Source organism: Ursus maritimus, unplaced genomic scaffold (genome assembly GCF_017311325.1).
Source record: "Ursus maritimus isolate PB19 unplaced genomic scaffold, ASM1731132v1 scaffold_21, whole genome shotgun sequence".
Classification (NCBI taxonomy): domain Eukaryota; kingdom Metazoa; phylum Chordata; class Mammalia; order Carnivora; family Ursidae; genus Ursus; species Ursus maritimus.
In genome coordinates, this window is record NW_024424564.1 from 10,630,410 (window position 1) to 10,653,616 (window position 23,207).

The 23,207-nt window shown below is 35.1% G+C and overlaps 1 protein-coding gene across 1 annotated transcript in view; it reads left to right on the forward strand.

Moving 5' to 3' along the window:
* Positions 1 to 22,913, forward strand: part of RAP1B (RAP1B, member of RAS oncogene family) — a 44,154-nt gene extending 21,241 nt beyond the window's left edge. The window contains exons 2-8 of the mRNA XM_040637240.1: positions 13,196 to 13,278; positions 14,607 to 14,675; positions 15,875 to 15,931; positions 17,052 to 17,192; positions 18,835 to 18,978; positions 20,103 to 20,219; positions 21,597 to 22,913. Of these exons, the coding sequence (XP_040493174.1) occupies positions 13,222 to 13,278; positions 14,607 to 14,675; positions 15,875 to 15,931; positions 17,052 to 17,192; positions 18,835 to 18,978; positions 20,103 to 20,189 (555 nt within the window). The 5' untranslated portion in view covers positions 13,196 to 13,221 and the 3' untranslated portion in view covers positions 20,190 to 20,219; positions 21,597 to 22,913. The remainder of the gene's footprint in view (positions 1 to 13,195; positions 13,279 to 14,606; positions 14,676 to 15,874; positions 15,932 to 17,051; positions 17,193 to 18,834; positions 18,979 to 20,102; positions 20,220 to 21,596) is intronic.
* The last annotated feature ends 294 nt before the right edge of the window (positions 22,914 to 23,207 follow it).

A 23,207-nucleotide genomic window follows, 5' to 3' on the forward strand; every position in this document is an offset into this window, starting at 1 on the left:
ATTCAACATACATTTCTAGACCAAATTGGGGACAAATTAAGGGGCTACTGTGCATCTAGTTGATGATAGTAATGACTAACACTTAAAACTTTTATAGACAATATACATTCTTTCTTAATCTGTCCACTAAGTCTGTGAAATTGGTGTTTGCATTGTCTATATTTTCAAGCTGAGAATTAAGTGACTACCCGTGGGTAAATTATATAGGTAGTCAATTCTAGGGTTCCCTTATTTGCAGATTCCATGTTTTACCACCCTGGGCAAGAGAGGACCTTGTGTCCATACCCTAATCTTAAATTTGTTCAAAAGAAGACCTTAATTGCACAAAGCATGTTGGATTAGCATGCCAGAACTAAGAAGAAAATATGGAAAGCCTTTGCATCTTGCCTTGGTTGAATGCCCACTAGGATCCATGGATTTTCCCAGTTGAGAGCAGCTTATGAATGTGTAAGTTGTCCTGTATTGTGTTCAACCCCTTTATTTTAGTTTTATCTGTATTATATTTGAAAGATAATTCTAAAATGTCTAATGAAACTACCATTATGAGTTAGGAAAAGAAGATTTAAATTATTGTTAAGTGTTAGTACCAACATAGAATTATATCTTTTTTTTACAATAATTAAGAAGAGTGAATATCACATTAAGATATTTTTAAAAGTTCTGTCGATATATAATTCTTCAAAACCCTGGTATATGTAACAATGCATTTTGGAATTGAAAGGGACCTTAGAGATCATTTAATCCAGAAGTAGAAAACTAGTGACTCAGAGTCCAGATCTCCATACCTTAAATAGATTTTATTGGTTTTCACAACATTCACATTTTTTAGAATTTGAATGACTTTAGCTGTATAAGCATTCATTCCCCTTGGCCACAGTTCACACCATTCCTTAATATTAACAACTTCCAGCTTCAGACATTTACATGCCTACCTGGCTGATCTAAGGCAACTCTGTGTTCAGTACTTGCCCCTTCCCTGTTCCCTCATTTTCCAAACAAGGAAACAAAATTGAGAATAAAGTAGTTTATCTCAAATTTTTTAATAGAGCCAAGCTTCTCAAATCTCAAGATAATGTTCCTTTCTACAATTTGTTGTCTCACCTTAGAAAACAATACAAGATAGTATATAATCAAGTGCTGAAGTATTTGGTGTGGGTTGTCAGAGGAACTGTCATTGTGGGCTGAGACAGTTCAAGAATACTTCAGAAATCTTTGACACTACCCTCCTAAGAATTGCATTCTAAGTATTTGCTAGTCAGGAACATTCTATCCTGATCTGTGTAGTATTCTTGCTACATTAACAGTGGAGGGCGTGGTGCGGGAGAGAGGATCATGAATGTGTCCCCATATAGAGCTGGCAAAGGAAGTCACTGAGGGGCATTTTGTACGTATTGAATAATCTACCTTATAAGACCATCTACATTTAGATTGCTCCAGAAATCCCATTTTTGCCCGTTAGCAGAGGAAGAAGGGGCATTGTAGCCATGAGCTCTCCAGTGGATTCTAGACAGAGTTCTGTGACTTTCCCAAATCCAAATTTAACTTTAGCTACAAATTAATTGGCATATTACCCTACCAGAGATGTTGATTTGAAAATAATAAACAGAAAAAGCCACATGGTAGAAACTTTTGTTGAAAACACAAAATCAGTCTATTGAAAGGGCTCTTTGGGTACTGAGCTATACAGTTGATTTCTGAACAGCATGGGGATTAAGGGTGTTGACTCCTGCACAGTCAAATCCACATATAACTTTTTACTCCCCCAAAACTTTACTAATAGCTTACTGTTGGCTGGAAGCCTTACTGATAACATAAACAGTTGATTAACACATACTTTATATGTCATATATATTGTGTATTGTATTATTAGAACAAAATAAGCTGGAGGAAAATGTTTTTAGAAAATCATAAGAGAAAAATACATTTACAGTACTGTACTGTATTTTTAAAAATCTGCATATAAGTGGACCCATGTGGCTCAAACCTCTGTTGTTCAAGGGTTACCTGTATGGTACCTTCACCTTAACAGAAGTCCTTTATCACCATATGGTGTAAGAAGATCCCTCCATTCCCACACTATCCCCTTACCTTACTTTATTTCTTTTCTCCATAGTGCGTATATCACTTCTAACGTGTTTTATATTGATTATATTTGTGTCTCCCCAGACTCCATTATAAATTCTGAGGACAGAGTCTTTTGTTCACTGCTTCATTCCCTTTGGGTAGAGCAGTACCTGACATGTTGTAGGCATTCATTATATATTGATGTTGAATACTAAATGTTATGGTAATCTTGGTATAAGCTATAATTTCTTAGATTTTCTTTTTTAATCTTCAGGTACTAGCACAACCCAAACCAGAGTAGGTCTTCAGTAAATGTTAACACCAAGTAAAAGCTAAGGGTTGTTTTTTTAATTCCAGTATAGTTAACAGTGTTAAATTAGTTTCAGGTATACAATATAGTGATTCAGCCGTTCGTTTTTTTTTTTTTTTTTTTAAAGATTTTATTTATTTATTTGACAGAGAGAGAGACAGCCAGCTAGAGAGGGAACACAAGCAGGGGGAGTGGGAGAGGAAGAAGCAGTCTTCCAGCGGAGGAGCCTGATGCGGGGATCGATCCCAGAACTCCGGGAGCACGCCCTGAGCCGAAGGCAGACGCTTAACAACTGAGCCACCCAGGCACCCCTCAGCAGTTCTATATATTAGTTAGTGCTCATCAAGATAAGTGTACTCTTAATCTCCTTCACAAAAAATGCGGAAACATTAATTTGAAGGGACGTATGCACTCCTGTGTTTACTGCAGCATTGTTTACAATAGCTGAACTATAGAAGCAGCCCAAGTGTCCCCCTCCCATCGATAGATGAATGGTTGTTAAAAACTATAACTATATAGTTAAAAAATATATATATATATATATATAACTATATGCATATATGAGGGTTTTTTAAAATATATCTATCATTTTTTAATGCTTTTTTTAATTTCCCCAGTGATTTTTAGAATTACTCTTATGGTTCATAATTAGGGTCAGTAGTATTTGAAGTTGGGTCTGTCTTAGGTCTTATTAATAAAAAAATATGTGTAATATAGAGTGGTAGATAATCAAGTCACTTACTTTTTGATACGTATTTTTATATAGTGAATACATTTAGACTAAAATTTTACCAAATTTTTATTTTCTCTGACTCGTAAATCTCTTCAGAATTTTCTCAGAATCATTATAGTGTCCTTCTTTGTTTTGTATTTTTGTGAAAATTCCAGTCCATTTAATTGACGAAGTACTATCTTGGATATATTTACTGAACTTCAGGTAGACTGTGATTGCATCTGTTTCCTCAACTGTCCTTTCAAGCAATTATGAAGCAGCCCATGGAACCTGACTTGGGAAGGAGCCCTAGGCGGTTTTGTTTTCTTGTGCTTCTATGTCTTTGCTATGATTTTCTTTGAGACTAGAAATAAATAACTTCTTAAATTGAATTAGAAAAAAAATGCAAGCAAAACTAGGTTGTAGAGTAAATGGAGGAAGTTGTAGAAGGTAATAAAAAAATAACCTTTTAAATTACTGAATAGGTACCCAAGTGTTTTGGAAGAAATACAGCAAAGTCTAAGACCTATCAGTTATTTTCATTTATCGGGAGTTGGTTGTAAGTCATATAAATTTTAGGAGCTCTATATAAGTAATTAAAATTAGGAATCTTTACATGTAAATATGTAATCCCCAAAGTTACCCACCCAATTTTTAATGAAACTTTTAAGCCCTCCAAGTATTTTTTATTCAGCTTATTTATTAAACCAATTTAATTGGTTTTCTTCATCTGTAATCTTAGATTGTTGGAGAAGTAATGTGAATCATGCTTCATATTTATGATTGTGTAAGTGCCTGCTTGTTGTAGAAGTTATACTTTCTTGCTAATGAAGAAGTGTAAGTGAGAAGTGGCATTATTGGTAACACCACTAAACTCATTTTGCATATATACTATTCTTACCCGTTTACCTGAAGAAAATGAGGATCTGAGAGTCCCTCAATAATTAATGACTTATAATAGGCGACTTAATAGATTAAAGCTTTGTTCAAATGCAGATTAATTTAGGCATATTATTTTTAATTAGCAATTCTTAACTTTGCTTTTAACTTCCAGAGTACACCTAATTTTTACAAATAAATGACATTATTTCAAGGAATACCACAAAAAAAGAACATACGTAAACCAACCAAATCCCATCACCTGTATTAGAAATTCAAACTAGAAGGTTTCACAGTTGACCAATAGCACCATCATTTTTGGCAGTGTTTAACCAAGACACTCCCATTGCTGGTGACATTTTCATTTAATGTTTTCTCATGGTGTTGCCCTTAACTTTCTGAAGGTTGTTAAAATTTCTTAAATTCATAGATTTTTTTTTAGTTGTTAATGAAATGGTTTTAATTCTACTTCCCATTTCTTCCAAGTAGCAGTAACTTACACCTAGTTATCAGAACTCTTAGTAATTTCTAAATCAAGTACCCTCATTTTACTTTGTACCTTTTTTGTGTCTTAATCTTTATTTTCTCCTGAAGTGCAAGAAGATAAACCAGCAAGCTTTTCAGAATACAATCCTTTGATTGTGGCACACCAGTTAAAGTACTTAGAACTTAATTCCTTTGCCACCCTACTTATCTTTTCTTTCTAGATAGACTTATTAGCATGCTAATTAATATAAAGATAAATTCTGCTTTGACAATAGAGAGGAACGTGTTTAAAATTCCAGTATTTACATTGTTAGAGTAAATATTGTCAGTATTTATGTTGGTAATTCTTCTGTTAAGCGCTTAAAACAATATGTTTAATTTTGTAATTTTCAGTAAATACTTCTTAGCCCTTTTCAAGAACAAGCATACTAGTTATTAAGGTTTAAAAATAGGATTAAAAGAATTTTAATTCTTCTTTTAAGCTTGCCTGTTTTCTTTAAACATGCACTGTCACCAACAGTATATTATTTATCTGAAAGATATTTCCCTCTGCCAGCATCAATATTATAATTACTATTCATTGTGAGTTGAATGACTGGCTAAACTTGGTATTTTTGAGTTTCTAATGACCACTTTTTAAAAATGCCAATGATTATCAACATTCTTAAATGATAATAACATAGGGTAATTAATTACAAGACAAGTCCACAACTCCTCTTTTACTTTGTCTTTAATTTTCATTTGTATATTTTGTAAATTGTTTATTAGTAATAAAACGCTCAGAAAAAAATTTAAAAGTAGAAGAAAAATGATCCCCCACATTATCACATATCTGTTTTACACATTCAGGGTAATTAAAATTCATTTTATATTACAATCTCAGGATTTTTCTCACTGTTCCTAAAGTATACTGAGGTTCTCCCTAGGCTGTCAAAATTACAGTCTGCAAAACTTGAGGTACAGAAAAGTTCATAGACTTGTGTAATTAATATTAAGGGTCAGAGATAAAACCAATATTATAGGATTTTTTGTGTAGTAATCTTTTTTTAAAGACTTACAAGAGGATTATTTCCAGTCTTTCTCCCTGAACTACATCTTTAAATGATTCAGAATACTGACTTGTACTTACTAGCTTTTTGCTTTTGTATCGACATGGGAGGTTGTAACACATTTCAGTTGCAGAGATGTTAAAATGTATTTTTTTTTTTAAGATTTTATTTATTTGACACAGAGCACAGGTGCACAAGCTGGGGAAGCGCAGAGGGAGAGGGAGGAGCAGGTTCCCCACTGAGCAGGGAGCCTGACGCAGGGCTTGATCCCAGGACCCTGAGATCATGACCCGAGCCGAAGGCAGACGCCTGACCGACTGAGCCACTCAGGCACCCCTAAACTGTATTTTTTTAAGTGCCTCTTCGATTTAGTAGAATATGGTCATAAGCCTTAATCTACAGCTAAAGAATTGTAATATAGTTTAGTTGATCTTAACATATTCCAAACTTGTTGTAGTGACAGGAGGACTAAATATGGTTGGAAAATAGTTTTAGCCTATACACTGTATCTCTTTGGGTACCTAGAAGAAACTTTCTCAGACAAAAGCTGGACTGCAGTCCCCGACTTGTATTGATACATGTTTTATTGAGTTAGTAGGTAAAAGGGTAGAGCAGTGCTTCTAAGTTGCGGCAACTTGAGCAGTAGCTCAGACCACTGCCTATTATTATTAAAAAACTGTCTTTTGATTGTTACTCTGTGCAAGGGACCAGTGACTCTTAAGGAAAATCACTACATTTCATTCCTGAATTTATTGAGCACGTACCGTGTGCTCCAGGCACTGTTTCAGGTTCTTGTGTGTCTCCCTCACAACTTTATCATGTAGATATTACTGTTTCCGTTTTTCCCTATAAAGAAAGTGAAGCTTTGAATGATTTCATGACTTGCCCAAGGTTATACAAAACTAGGATTTGAAACTTAGGTGCTGTGAACCATTATGCTGTCCTGTCAAAATTGTCCCTCTTTGGGATTCTATGAAAGAGAACAGTTATTCTCAGTGTCTCAAACAATAGTTATCACAAATCCCTTTGAAATTCTGATGTAACTCTCCCCATCAAAATTGTGTGTAAAATTTTAGAAATTCAGATTCTCAAGCGCTCATTCTCGGGCATTAAGTTAAGAGCACTTGAACAGGAAGGTCCTTCCCACAGCTCACAAGTACACAGGTGCCAGCACCTTTTCCCTCCTCCCCACCAAAAAGCTAATGACAGACATTGCTTATTGAACAGGGTTGTCTTTTCTGCTAAAACTAGATGCAACCACACAATCCATTTAAAAATAGAACTAATGCCCATTCCGTCAGTCACTGGCATTCACTATGAAATCCATTATTTCAATCTTAGAACCTGAAACAATTTTTCAAAGCTGGTGTAGTAGAAAGCACCTATTTGAAAAGTTAATATTCAGGGGCGCCTGGGTGGCTCAGTCGTTAAGCGTCTGCCTTCGGCTCAGGGCGTGATCCTGGTGTACTGGGATCGAGTCCCACATCGGGCTCCTCTGCTGGGAGCCTGCTTCTTCCTCTCCTACTCCCCCTGCTTGTGTTCCCTCTCTCACTGGCTGTCTCTCTGTCAAATAAATAAATAAAATCTTTAAAAAAAAAAAAAAAGTTAATATTCAAATCTTGGCACCTATTTGAAAAGTAGAAAGCACCTATTTGAAAAGTTAATATTCAAATCTTGGCTGTCATACTGCTTTTTTTTCTTTTTAAGGAAAAAAAAAATACCCCTAGCCTTGGTATTTATCAGGATTTGGATTAAAATATTTTAGTTGTTTAGTACATATAAGGAAATACTGGTAAAAATTGATGAGAGATAATGATTTTGCTCAGTTGCATTTCCTTACCTTTGCTTGTTACAAAGCTGCTTATTGGCAAGTTACATGTGTTTTGTCACTATGTTTTTAGATTTGAAAGTTTATTAACAACTTTATCATATTTCTCTACTTGAAAATTTAAAATTTCAGTTCTAAATTTCCTGTGACCGTAGGGCTCTGTAATAAAAATTCTTGGTTGAATTACTAAAAACAAATAGACAAGCATAATTTTTTTTTACAGATTTATTTATTTTAGAGAGGTGGGGGGGATAGACAGCGGAAGGGGGGAAGAGAGAATCCCAAGCAGATTCCCCACTGAGCACAGAGCTCAGTTTCAGGACCACCTCCCCCCCACCAACACACACACACCCGGCCCTGAGATCATGATCTGAGCTGAAATCAAGAGTCAGACGCTCAATCGACTAAGCCACCCAGGTGCCCCAATAAGTATTATTTATAATATCCACAAGCCAGAAATAATCCAGATGTTCATCACTTGATGAATGGGTAAAGAAAATGTCATGTATCCATACAATGGATATTTTTTAAAATTTTTTATCATAACAAAGGAACAGTATGGAAGCAATAATGTAGATGAACCTGATTCTAATTCTAGCAACAGGTAATATTCACTATGGATAAATGAAGCAATTGGGGAAACAGGTCTCAACCATCTCATTAAGAAATGCAATTCCATAAATGTTTACTTTTCATAGTCAATATTTTTAAATGGCAGTTTTTATGCTAATTCAGTGAGCTGTGTATTGTTTTCGTTTTGGGGTTTTTATACAGTTGTGCATCATCACTACAACCAGTGTTAGTACACTTCCATCACCCAAAAAAATTCCCTTGTGACTCGTGGTAGTCAGTCCACTTCTACCTCCAGTGGAGAAAGGGCAGGAATTGTTGGGTGCTTAAGTTTTCCTTAGAGCAGCATTATGGGACAATTTGAATCCTTGTACTTCACTTCCTTAGTAAATATGGAACATTGATCCTTCCTGTAGCTCTTCTTGCGTTGTGTAAGTGTCCTTATCCGTAGATTCCCATTTCTTAGAAAACCCTTTCTTAGCTTTTTCATTTGTAAGGGTCTTTGAAAAATCTCATCTGTTGTATTCTAAATCATTAATGTCTTATTTTAAGTTTCCCATTCAGGTCTGAGCCCGGTTAACAGAAAGAATGAACATGTCTTCCTTTACCTCAGCTATAGACTCTGCCACAGAATATATTTTACAGTTTCCTGACATTAATTCTTATTTTGTTTCATATCGTCGTTTTTATTTTGCTTACAGTTTTAAATCTTGACCAATTTACCTCTAAGAAAGACTTCTAAAATAGTGCATTTCCTAAATGAGTTCTTGTTCTCTCAAGGCCAGTTTTTAAAATATGCTGGGCTGTTTGAATCTGGTCTTTCCTGTTCTGCTTTTAACCATTTTCTTTATAAAGAGGAAATTAAGTAAGTAATGATTAAGCTGAAATTCTGAAACAAATTTCTGTCAGTCTCCCTGAGATTTAAGAAAATCCCTAACTGTAAATTCAACTAAATCTAGACTCATGTTTACACTCAATTTTTACAGTTCTGTCTTTTACTCCAGCAATTAAAGAGGCTAGTATAATTGTTCCTTTGCCGAGAAACCTTCAAGAAAAGTAGTTAATTTCAGAGGTAAGGGGAAGGAACAAAAGGAATAGGATTGTGTGGGTAGTATAAGAGACAGAATGATTCAAGAGAGTAGGCTTCCAAAGGTTTGAGCAGGGGGAAGTAAAGAAAGACTATCTTAGTCATTTTATTTTGAGGCCCCAGAATACCAATTAAAGAAGTTGACTATCGAATGTTATTTCGTCTCATAATTCTTTTCTGTAGTTACAGTTTCTCTTAAGGTATTAATTTTGACATTTCAGAAGTTGGTCATAAGTCCGGTTGTTAAGTCACACTTGTCAAAAATCATAGTTTTTGTCATTTGCCAGTGTAAGTACAAAAGTCAAGATTATATTGGGAGTTTATTAAAAAAACATGGAAGTTCTTCCTAGAGAAGGTTGGTGGCTTTGACAAATAAAGCAGCCACTAGAGTCAAGAAAAAGCGTGTCAGGTTAATTAACTGGGAAGAGGCACATGGGAACTTTCTGGGTGATAGAAGTGTTTTAAATCTTAATGAGGGGTGAGGTGCCTGACTGGCGGAGGTGGCAGGACGTGCAACTCTTGATCTTGGAGTTGTGAGTTCAAGCCCTGTATTGGGTATAGAGATTACTTAAAAATAAAATCTTCGGGGGGGCCTGGGTGGTTCAGTCGTTGAGCGTCTGCCTTCGGCTCAGGTCATGATCCCAAAGTCCTGGGATCGAGCCCAGCATCAGGCTCCCTGCTCAGCAGGAAGCCTGCTTCTCCCTCTCCCACTCCTCCTGCTGGTGTTTCCCCTCTCACTGTGTCTCTCTCTGTCAAATAAATAAATAAAATCTTTAAAAAAAAATAAAGAATAAAATAAAAATCTTTCTAAAAAAAAATCTTAATGAGGGCTCCGTGATTGTGAAGGTATTAGCATAGGTCAGAATTCATTTTACTATAATATTTAAGATCTTCCTATTTCACTTGATATAAATTATTCCTAAATAAAAATGATTTAAGAGTGCTTTAAAGAAAACTTTTTTTTTAACAAGCGTGTCCTTACAAACAGATCCTCAGTTTCCCTGACCAAGCAGAGGTTAGGAAGGGCCCACATTATCAACAACTGCACAGTTACTGACCTTACAGTAAGCTGTCATGAAGTTTGTAAGTGACCCAAGGTGATATTTGACCAGTCACTCACCTCTGCCTGGAGAGGTCACTGGTTTTACTCATCTTCAAGTTTTAGTGCCTGGAGCCAGCTTGAATTGGATTGGAGACTTGTGGGGGGCTATGCCTCCATTCATTCCAAATGGAGCACTCCCTTATTCAGTGAATGGAAACAAGACAGTCCAGGACAAAACAAAATACTTGACAGATTTTTGCACAAGTAGATCAACAAAAGCAAAGCAAATAGCTGAAGAATTAAACTAATGGCAAAAATATTTACCAAATAATACACTTCCAAGCCATATCCAAAAGGCTTAATTTCCTTCTACCAAGACCTACTTGGTACACATCCTAGGATAACAGAATAAATTTGGCAATGTGAGCTCAAGGAGCCAGTTGAAGCTTCCATCATTGTTGAGACTGACTCATCTGATAGCAAATTCTCAGAACAAACAAATGAGACCCAAGCATCCCCTTCAGTACTTTTGTTTGTCTAGGGCATCATTTGGGATGATGCTAAGTGAGGGTCTTAGGTCAAAATATCAAAGAGTGAAAGGCACCATTCAGTATCTGAAACAAAAAAGCACAAAGCTGAAATTATTGATTACTTAAGGAAAAGATATCCTGGTCAGACACTGCCACCCACGAGACACCAGACTTCTAGTCTTACAGGGTTTGAAGGAATTTGCGAGTTCAAAGATAGACAAGTTAAGTGAATTAATGTCAACTGTAGAAACACTGTCATTCAAGCAAGGAGGTGGTTGTTTAGTTGACTTTTTTTTTTTTAATTTTTTTAGAGAAACAGTGACAAAGAAGTTATCAAAAATTGGCTCAGCCAGCCACATAAAAAATAAAAGAATGCAGGGAGATGAATCTAATTTTATTTGTGTTGAAGTATTTGGCTTACTGTTACTGAAGTATTTGGGATGTTTAGGAAATTCTTAACCCAAAGTTACCGTATTTTCTCTAGTTGGGTTCAGAAACACAAACTTGAAGACATCTTTCATTAGAACCCTGAGTTTTTAAAAAATATTTCTCTGATCAATACAAATCTATGTGATTGGGTAATGTCTACACGGGACTGGTAACGGAATTGTCCCCTAAGTAATCCTCTTTTTAAATGATTTTTTACATTAAAAGAAATAAACGTGACTTCAGTTAAATTTTTACAAAGAGTGGTTTCTTTTTTTCTTTTTTTTCCTTTTTTTTTGGAGAGAGAGTACGGGGGTGCTGGGAAGAGGGACAGAGCAAAAGAGAGAATCTTAAGCAGGCTCCATGCCCAGCACAGAACCAATGCAGGCCTCAAGTCTCACAACCCTGAGATCCTGACCTGAGGGGAAATCAAGGGTCATGTGCTTAACCAGCTGAGCTACCCAGGCGCCCCAAGAGTGATTTCTTTATCTGTCCCAAATTTGTATGCATACTACCGTGTGGAATTTTTTTAAAGCTAAAAGTTGATTCAACTTTTATTTCATATCCTCTTTCCTAAAATTATAATCTCGTAAGAACCATGCAGATCACAAAAATTAAGGAGACATATTCGAGAACTGGGGAGAAATCTGTAGAAATGATGGGTTCAGTAGAAATAAAACATAGGATAGTAAGTGGGGAGGTTAGCAACTAATTTGATTGGTTGATTTTTGGGGGGTGATTTTCCTCCCATTCAGGAGAAGAGAAAATATGTTAACTAGTCTACACATCTAAAGTCAGAAGTGGAGAAAGTTTTGAAAGGAAGCCATGGCAATAGACATGGTGTCCTAAAGAGAAATAAAGGACTGGCATAGAGAGGTAAAACAAGGGATATATTTTCTAAGACTGTGGGTTGGGAGGAAAAAATATATAAATATGTAATATAGTGCCTAAGGGAATCCATTCTTGATTGACTGGCTTTCATAAGTATGGGGCTATTGATAATGGCTAGTTTGCAGAAGCATATTCATTCATGGAAGCAAATGGCTATTGATTGATTAAATGCATTTAAACCAGTTCTAGTAGTCACTTATTACTAGGACCATAGAACTGTCATTTCTTCATTAAGATGTAGAACCCGTTCTGGTGGCCACTTCTTTCCCATGGCCACTGACCAATTATTTCTTTCTAGGACTGGAGGAGTTTTGTTATTATTTCCCTAGCCTGGAAACTTTTAGGATCTTCTTTCTCTCGTATACTGAAATTTTGTGATAATAAGCCTTGGTATGGGTTGTTTTCTTTTTGGTTTTGTTTTGATTTCCACTATTTCATCTTCCTGAACACCGTAGTTTTTCAGTCTGGGATTCATACTCTTCAGTTCTGCCTCTGATTCCTGACCATTTTCAGGCTCTTTGTATCTCCCCCCACTTCGGGAATAGATCCCTGGTCTGCTTTCTCTGCTAACTCATTTCCCATTCATGTATCCCAGGGGGTGGCAAATTTTTTCTATAATTTCTGTAAATGCCGGATAGTAAATATTTTAGGCTTTGTGGACCAGATGGCCTATGTTGTAACTACTTAACTCTGCCATTACAGCAAGATAGCAACCACAGACAATACACAAATGAATGGACATGACTGTATTTCAATAAAACTTAATGTACAGAAACAGCTGATTAGCTGGATTTGTTTGCAGACCTTTCTTTCAGCCTGTTCATCTTTACTGGAATATTGCTCAGTGAGGATAGGAATTTTTTGTTGTTCATTGGACATATCCCTGTACTTAGTAGGCACTCAACTACTTGTGCAACTCAAGGTTACAGATGGTTCAGGAAAGGGAGATAAATAAACATGCCTGTTACTGCCATCTTGTAACCAGTAAAATACCCCTTCATGCTGTTTTTCAGCCCCCCCTTTTTTTAATTCATAGCACAAATGTTTTATTCTGTTTGATTTTAGGATAGGGCTGAAAGTCATGTCTGTAATTCTGTGGTTTCTTTCTACCTCTGATGTGGTATAAAGAGCCCTAGCAGTAGCATTCTTTACTAAGTGTCTTTATGGAATGTGTATATTAGTATGGTAAGAGTAATCATTTTTAAACTACTTGCTTGAATGTCTAATTTATATAAGAAGCATGTACATATGTAGATATTACCTAAGAATTCTTTTTTTTTTTTTTTTTTTTTTTTTTTTTTTTTTTTTTTTGCCTTATAAGGTACTAGCTTTTGACAAGATTGCACCATGCGTGAGTATAAACTAGTCGTTCTTGGCTCAGGAGGCGTTGGAAAATCTGCTCTGGTAAGTCATTCTCACTGTACCTAAGCTATTCACTGCAACACATGTTCTTTTTCTGTTGAGTTTTAGGTTTTGATTATTTGTCTTCATTTATTTGTTAAAGTGAAATGTCAGTGATTTTAGAAACAATAGAGTATTTTCCTTGTAATTTTAGTCAGCTTTTAGTTGTACCTGTGTAGATCATATTGTCTCTGGTCCATTGGTTCCAGACCAACATGAGATATGCCAGAATACAATTTGGGCTAAGCATAGAGAGGGAGAGCATATAAATGTGCCTATCTGTATTTCTGAGCCAGATAGGAATGAATTTTGGCCTTTCTCGTTGTGACTGGCTTATATATTTTATGTTGGAAAATATTAAAGCTTATAAAAAGCCTTTTTCAAATACTACCTTTGTCCAGTTTTCACATTATTTTAGCAGCCATGCTTTTTGTATCAAGAATAGTATAACGATTGGACACCCAGCTGGCTCAGTGGGAAGAGCATGCATCTCTTGTTCTTGGGTTGTGAGTTTGAGCGTCATGTTGGGTGTAGAGATTACTTAAAAATAAAATATTTTTTAAAAAAATAATAATAATCAGTGAGAAAAAGTTTGATAGTAGTGACTGGGGAAGGGGAGAAACTTAGAGAAAATAACGTGATGAGTAGTGAGTTGTTCAGTCTAACAAAGCCCCACTATAAAACAGATTGACCATCTCACTCAGCCACTTAGAGTGGCCACCTAGCACAGAACTTGATGTTTGGATCAAACTGAGAAATGTGTACAATGGGGCATGAGCTGCCTTTTCATTTGTAAATATATCCAAAGCAATGAGGCGATGAGGCGGCGTCTTGAGTGTATGTACTCACGTTCACAAAACAACTAGCCTCTTTCTAATTAAAGTTCAAATTTAAGCTGTTAAGACTAAAATAGAAGACATCTAAAAATGGGTTTAAATATAGGGCCCCTGGGTGGCTCAGTAGGTTAAGGTTAAGTGTTGGACTGTTGATTTTGGCTCACGGTCTTCAGATAGCTCCACATAGCCTGCTTTAGGTTCTCTCTCTCCCTCTCCCCGCCCCCCCACTCTTTCTTGCTCTAAAAATAAAATAAATTTAAAAATTTTAAATATATGAGCTCTAAAGTTACAATTACCTAATAGGGAACATAGTAATTATTAATTTTTTTAAAGCTTTCTAAGGTAATTTTCTCACCAAATGCCTACATTAAATGTAGTAGTGGTTATGTTTTCATCGATGGTATAACTAGCTATGTAAAATCAGTAGTTCAAAGCATATGGATTTGGATTTGTTGTTTTCTTTAAGTATAAGTGTATGCTTTTTTTTTTTTCCAGACTGTACAGTTTGTTCAAGGAATTTTTGTTGAAAAATATGATCCTACGATAGAAGATTCTTACAGAAAGGTATATGTTACTCTAGGAGGCTTTTGCTTTTGACTTTACTATAAATATAAGTTCTTATTTTTTAGCTTTGTGATTGCTGAATGTTGTTTACAAAGTTGGATGAAGAAGCAAGAGTTTATAAAATTAGTAAGAAAAGTTCACACTTGATTATTTCCTGGCTTTGTGTCCTTACCGGTTAATGAGAATCTTAAAACACTTGCTCTTGTGTGTTCTCTCCCCCCACCAGAAAATATTAAGTTTATCCTGACCCCACAAACGTCAGAATTGGGCCATCCATTTCAAGTGATAGTTCTGTCCCCCCACCCCCAACACCACCAAAGACTGAATACTCTCAGGCTCCCTTCTTTTTAAACTAGAGATGGAAATAAGAAGTCTCTCTAACCTTTCTATGTAATAAGTCTTTGAGAAAGTGTTATTGCTTATAATAGAAAGAGTTATTTCTATGTCCACTAATACAACATGTGACAATAAAACTTAATATGCAGACATTTTTAATTTAGTAGGGGGAGAGTTATCTCCCCACCTTTATGTAACAGCCAGTTTGACCCCTGCTGCTGTGTAGATACTGTTTCTATTCCTACCTTTGTGTCCACAGTCTACCAGAGAAACTGGAAATCCCTTCTTGCACCTCAGCTGTGAGGCAATATTACTCTTTTCTTTTCACGTCTAATTCTAAATAGCTTCTTTTCCTAGGAAATGTTTGGCGGAAAGAGGGGTCACGGGTATATATAATTTATTTGCTACATGTCTTCTGCTTCTTTGCTACCAGAAATGTTGTTCCAATATGGTGAAGAAGATGTAGTTATCTAGAGAAAGGAAGGTATATCTGAGTAAAGTATGGCAGTGTTGAGATAGAATGACTTCTGATCTTATTGGAACTATTACTGCTTTTAAAAATTTTTTGAGCTATATTTTGAAATCATTTCCTCCCCCAGAATTAAGTTGAGTGATTCACTTTGAGCTTGGATGTTATAGGTATCCTTATGTTGAGAACACATGGTTTTTGTACACTAATACAATTTGGGGGTCAGTGGACCTTGATTATATAGCCATTTTTTCCTCCTGTTTTCTTCAGGTACTGTGTGAAACTAGTTGTAAAGTTACAATAATCTCTATTTAAATATCATATTAGCTTTTGTATATAATAAGTTATTCTTTTACACATTAAGAATGAAGGTATATTTTAATTTTTCCCCCAGCAAGTTGAAGTAGATGCACAACAGTGTATGCTTGAAATCTTGGATACTGCAGGAACGGTATGTAAAACAAGTACCGAAGTACATGCACAACTTGTGCGATATTGACCTCGCAAGTGCTAGTACTCTATAGACAGAAACTAGTTAAGCTTATTATTTAAAAGCTTACTACTTGCATTAAATCTTACAGCTGCTTTTCTTATTCTCTTGAGTTGTAGTTTGTGTGTGTGTGCTTTGTAATTGCAGTGGGTCATTTATTGAAGAAATAAATAGAAATTTGTTTGAGAGCACCTGGGTGGCTCAGTCGGTTAAGCAGCTGCCTTCGGCTTAGGTCATGTTCCCAGGGTCCTGAGATCAAGCCCCCACATTGGGCTTCCTGGGAGCCTGCTTCTCCCTTGCCCTCTGCCTGCCGTTCTCCCAGCTTGTGCTCTCTCTCTCTGTCAAATAAATAAATAAAATCTTTTTAAAAGTAAATAAATAAATTTGTTTGAAAATTTTCAGTCTCAGTAGTACTTTAAAAACAAGTTAAAATATATCACAATATTTTAGTTAATGTGGAAAATACTTCGGTAAACATTTATTCCTTAGTGGCTGTGTGGAATAACTTGAACAGTATCTTTCCTTCAAAGTATTTCTAGACCAACTAGATTTGTTGGTATCAGAAGGTGAAGGGAAGATTTATTCTGAATATATGGTATTCATTCATCTAATATGTTTGAGTACCTGATATGTGCCATGGGCTGTGTTCTTACTTATAAAGGCTCACAGTCTAGTGAAGGAGGAAGAGTGTGAGGAAATGACAAGATATAGGTAAGCATGCTGGTGGGTCCCTTAGAAGAGTATTGTGAACTAGCTGCGAGAAACTTGGGGATGCAGTTTTGGTACCCTATATATTATATATTTAAAAGCTGTCTTTTAAGTAGCTTTTGGAGAAAGGATCTTTCTTTCCCACTTAAGTATACTTACTGCACATAAATCTGCTTTGGTTGTATTGTTAAATAAAAACTTATTTCATGAAATAGCAGTTTTTCAAATAGCATCTTGCCACAGACTATAATTTTAAGAAATGTTACATAACACTACTGTATTCTTCATTGAGCTCTAATTATAGACTTTAAAAATTATCACATTAACTGTCAGAACTTTATTGTTTTTTAATGATCCTTTCTTTCTACTGTAGGAACAATTTACTGCAATGAGAGACTTATACATGAAAAATGGACAAGGCTTTGCATTAGTTTATTCCATCACAGCACAGTCCACATTTAATGATTTACAAGATCTGAGAGAGCAGATTCTTCGAGTTAAAGACACTGATGATGTAAGCTGACGTCCTAATATATTTTATTTCAAACTCTTAGTGAAGTGATATATTATTTAAGAATTTGGATTTAAATCCAATTTAAAATTCATGTGTTTTGGGGAGGGGAGTTTCAAAAGCTTTTTTCCTTAAAAGGCAAAAATATATCTTTAACGCTCATGCATATTTTCAATATATAATGTGGAAAATGAGAAATAACTTTCTTCTCTCCTTAACCTATGTAAAATAAACTTTATACCCTTCCTATTTTTAAATAATGCGTTTGGTGGGGAGGAAGGAAAGATGTGGGTGGCAGATGTTACTAATAGATGTTCTGGCCATATTTCTGGTAGACTTAAGAGCCTTTCTACAGGAATCAAAACTACATATGAACACATCTCAAACAACTGACAGAAAAAGAACATAATAATTCTTTTAAAAGGAAGCCAACCAGTACATTAGATTCTAACATCAATGTGCATGCCCCTTACAGTGTACCATAATGGAGTTTAATCCCTGTAGGAAAAACCCTGTAGCAGTGGTTCTCAAAATTGATCTTGCATCATGATCACCTGTAAATCTGGTTAAAACAGATAGCCAGGCCTCACTCCCAGAGTTTCTGATTCAGTAGGTCTAGAATAGGGCTCAAGAATTTACATTTCGAACAGGTTTCCAGATGGTGTTGATGCCGCTAGGGTCCGGGAACCACACTTTTTAAAAACACTGTATTATACATATAATTATAAGCAAATATTGTGAGGGTTCAGAGTCATCTGTGGGAAATGTTGCCATTTCCTAGACTTCTGAAACGGGAGAACTTTGGGGGCTTCTTAAATATTTACAGCTCAGTGACCATTTCTCAATTAGTAAGTCTGTTTTCTACTGTCTCTGATAACTAGTTTTCTTCTTCTGTCAATTACATTAAATAAGTATGAATATAAAATTCTTTATCTGTTCCTAAAAACCAAAATTCTTGATACTCCTAATTTGGATCTTTTTCCAAAAATTCTCTGGAAAGCCAGCCTCTAAATGATTAATAGGAATTTTGCAGAATAAGTATTATTTATCTCTATAATGTCCTTTTAAAATAGACATCACATGATTAAGATAGTCTAAATTTTTGATAAGATGATTTTATTTTCTGGCTTTTTAATATAGACTATATGAGAAACTAAAAATTCTAAATAAGGGGCTTTCCAAATTTCTCCTTTTTGTGTTATGAAATTGAGAATGATTATTTGATAAATGCGTTCAGTAAACCAGAGAACTTGGAGTTGATTCACATCCCTTAGAAAAACATTTTAAAAATTTGAAATATATTGGCTTTTCGTAGTAATACCCTTTTGTAATTTATTTTTTAAAAGGTTTCGTGTTTTGCTTACTATATTTAGTTATAAGTCCATTGGGACATAATTTTAAGGGTTTTTTCCTCCTCTTTTATAAATAGATCATAGCTTGTTTTCTAAAAATTTCACATGAAAGATTCTTAACAGGGTTAAACCTTTCATATTTAACTGTAAATTTTATTACATATTATTCAGTATTTTTCTCTGGCATAAAAAGTAATCCTTAGGGTTGACTCTTAGAATTCTTTGGTTTTGAATTTATATAGCATACTTACTTACTTTGTTTTACCCTCACAATTTTTTTTTTGTATTTTTAGGTTCCAATGATTCTGGTTGGTAATAAGTGTGACTTGGAAGATGAAAGAGTTGTAGGAAAGGAACAAGGTCAAAATCTAGCAAGACAGTGGAACAACTGTGCATTCTTAGAATCTTCTGCAAAATCAAAAATAAATGTTAATGAGGTACGATGAAGTATACTTTAAGAAACTTTTGATTTGGAATTCATTTAAAATTAATGAAAAATAATGAGTGTGTATTAGGTTAACCTTAGTAACGTTAATGCTTACTCCTGGTACTTTGTTGATCTTACAGGCAAAAATCTTATGTTAAATATATACATGTTAATAAGCAACAATGCTAGAATTTACTATGAGAAAAAGGAACACTGGGGTGCCTAGGTGGCTCAGTCAGTTAAGCATCTGCCTTCGGCTCAGGTCATGATCTCAGGGTCCTGGGGTCTAGTCCTGCATTGGGCTCCCTGCTCAACGTGGGTCTGCTTCTCCCTCTACCCGTCCCCCCTGCTCATGATCTCTTTCTCTCTCTCAAATAACTAAATAAAGTCTTTAAAAAAAGAAAAAGGGGGGCACCTAGGTGGCACAGCGGTTAAGCGTCTGCCTTCGGCTCAGGGCGTGATCCCGGCGTTATGGGATCGAGCCCCATATCAGGCTCCTCCACTAGGAGTCTGCTTCTTCCTCTCCCACTCCCCCTGCTTGTGTTCCCTCTCTCGCTGGCTGTCTCTGTCTCTGTCAAATAAATAAATAAATAAATAAATAAATAAATAAATCTAAAAAGAAAAAGGAAGACTGGACAGAAAAGGATGGGGATGGGAAAGATAGGATTAAGTATTCAGGTATATGTATGTAGAGATGAAGGATGTTTTGTAAAAGATGGAGACAAATTCAAGAAGGCCTACACGGTTCTTGCCTTGAAGGGGCTTAAGTCAAGTTGTAGGGTAAAGCTAGCATAGAAAGATTTGAAGAGTAAATCATCATTTTCTTTGAATGATATTAAATGTTCTAATGAACTACAGTAAGATCTCTGCTGCTCCTTAACTCAGTACTTATTTTAAGGAGAACAATTTTAGCCCTCCCAAAAAATAAACAAAAGCGTTTGGCAGTTAAATGACTTCCCAGTTTTATTTATTCCTTAACTGAATAGAATATTTGTTGGAGTTCATATATATATCCATGGAAAGTTCAGGTTTTCATTTTATTTTTTTCATTTTTTTGTTTTTTTTTGGGGGGGTTTTTTCCTGTAAATAAACAAAACAAAACAAAAACAACAACAACAACAACTCTGTTTGCAGATCTTTTATGACCTAGTGCGGCAAATTAACAGAAAAACTCCAGTGCCTGGGAAGATCCGCAAAAAGTCAACATGTCAGCTGCTTTAATATATTAGATGCATTGTAGCTCTGAGCCAGGTATGTTAATTTATCTTTTTTTCTATTTTTATATTCTTTTCCTCTAACTTTAACCTCAACTTCATTAAGGGCACTCTTACAAGAAAACAAGTATAGAATGTTTTGTTGTTCTAAAAAAAAAAAAATGGTTACTTCTTTTTAAGATATCCATGAGTTAGTATGATATCCTAGTATTTAATTATTTCCTTTATATATCATCATCAAAAGTAGGGTATTTCACATAAGTGAATAGTCTAGGTAAGTTCATCCAATATAGACTTCTGCCCCGTTGGTACACTGGTTTGTGCTGCCAGTGCAGTGGTGAACAAAACCAACCTTCTTTCCTTGTCTTAAGCTAATTCAGGTCTAGTGGAAGAGTTAGACAAACAATTGCAAAATATGATAAATGTGGGATAGACTGAGTCCAGCACAGTACTAGTAATAAGATCCCTGACACATTATCATATGCTAGCAGTCTTAGCATTATCCACATATTCATTGAGTTCCAGGCATTTATGAAAATTGTCTCAGCAGCCACATCTATATTAACAGCATTTCTGGAACTTGCAACAAGTCTGAACCCCAGAAAAACAGTAAAAAGAAAACTTTTTTTAGCCCAGGAATGTATGCAGAAAATCATCCAAAGTCAATAAATACTTGGCAGACAATGAGTTACTTTTTTTTACGTCACTCACAATTATTTTTAAGTTTAATTACATATGATTTCAGTGTAATACCAGCTTTTTCTGACATTCATCTTAAAGTTGATAGAATTTGTTTAAATATGGAATTAGAATGTTTATAACCGTCAACTGTAAAGAACCATCATGAAATAAATTATTTTTTGTCTGCTTCTCTGAACCAGCTTTGTAGCCACTCTTCCTGGAAGAGTAAGGAAGAAAGGTCTTGATTTTCTGATACTAAAAACCTTGATTAGATGTGTGTTCTATACTTATGATGTAATTCTAGGATTGGAAACACTCATTTTGTTGATATTGCTATCTTTTTTAATCCTAATTCTAATAAAGTTGACCTGACCTAAAATTTTAATGTGGTGTTTTTTGTTTTTTGTTTTTCTGCTTTTAATCTTTGGAAGGTAATACACAGAAATATGCACTAAGGTACATTCCCTTTTTGTGTCTAAAACTTTTCATTTGACTGACTTTAAAGAGGGCAGCAGAGTAGATGAAGTCATCCCAAAAAGATGAACATGTCTGCCTATGCTTTGCTTTGCTGTGAGTTGTGTGGCACATCGTCATACATTGTCATGAATGTAATGACAAGAGCCTGTATATTCATTTCTAACACTTATAACACTGCTGCTTTATTGTGTTCCTTTGGATCTGTAGTGAGCTGTTTTCAACCCATGTTTTCAATTTAATTTTTTCCTTTCGACAGGTCTGAAGAACTGTTGCCCAATTCAACAGTGCCAGCATTCCAACTTTGTTAAACCTACCAACATCTTAAATGGACTTTCTGTGGTGGTACCCTTTAAGAGGCGGATGAAAGCTACTACATCAGTTTGCACATTCTAATCACTTTCCAGTATCACAAGAGAGATTTTTACTTATATAATAGTCCTAGAGTATGCAGCTGGTAAAACCAGAGGCTACAATCCAGTATTACTGCTAAGAGACATTTTTCATCCACCAATGTTGTACATGTATGAAAATGGTGTACTGTATACTTTAACATGCCCCATACTTTGTATTGGAGAGTACAATAATGTAAATCCTAAAAGCACCACTATTTTAGCATAATAAAAGAAAGTCCAAAGAGCTCCTATATAGACTACTCCAGATAACTTCGCTTCTTTGATACTTGTAGCTTATTGTAATTTTTTTTAAGAAATTCAAGGTCATTATCATTGTATTGTACAAATAAGCGCTTTGATTAACACAGCTATATAGTTTTTTTAATTTTTAAAAAAACCTGTGGAGACAGTGATCTTGTCTTTAAAATATGATAGTCCTTTCAGTATAATGTCTTAGATTAAAGACATTGCCTTTAATATCTGTTGGGAAAGAAATGTCCAGACTTTTCAAATCTTTTATTATATGTTTCCTTTTTTGTTTACATAGGGAACAATGTTTATAGTTGTGTGTACAGTGGGGGTCTACAACAAGAAGTGTATATTTTCAAACAATTTTTTAATGATTTAACAATTTTTGTAAATCATTTTCAGGCTTCTGCAGCTGTAGATTCTCACTGTGAATCCCTTGCTTGCTCATGCATAAGTGTATTTGCAATACCAAATATACAGGTTTAGTATTTTTGCCTGTTAGTGATTGTTTCACATGTGTAACGTTTTGGTTGAGATGTTAAATGGTGGACGAGTACTGTGGATGTGAATGTGGGAAGTAATTTTAATCATGTGTAATTGGTCACAAGGCCTAAGTTGCAGTAACTCTTGCTGTTTTATTTAACAATGCCTTGTTGCTTTGTATGCATTAACCGTTTGGGTGTAAAGATTGTGTGTCTATCCAACAGGGAGCCACAGTATTTAAATTGACCAACCTAATGTTACAACTACTTTGAGGTGGCCAAATGTAAACTAAAAGCCTTAATTAAAGTGGTGCAATTTTGTATAACTTAGCATCAGTAGTTCAATAAATTTGGATTGCCATGCAAGGGCTTGCATTATAATTACTTGCCACTTGAATGTGTTTTGTGTAATGTTTAACAGTGCTAGCAAATAAATATGGGTTTAACTTCTTTTTAAATGTAATAGGTGCATTTTACGTAGTGTGGTTTCATAATTTAACATTTGGGCAAGCCAGATTGATTCATTGATTATAGAAATAATGAGTGAAAGATGCCAGATTTTTTTCCCCTAACGTTGTTTGAATATCCACGTAACCACCTTTTGAATTTTTTCTTGGGAAAGAATTTTGTAAATCAAGCAATATTACATATGCTTTCTGGGTAATGTTCAGTAGCTCTTTGAGGTGTAGGAGAAAGATTTGAAAATTCTTTGATAGATGTTACGCTTATGGATTTTTTTTAAAA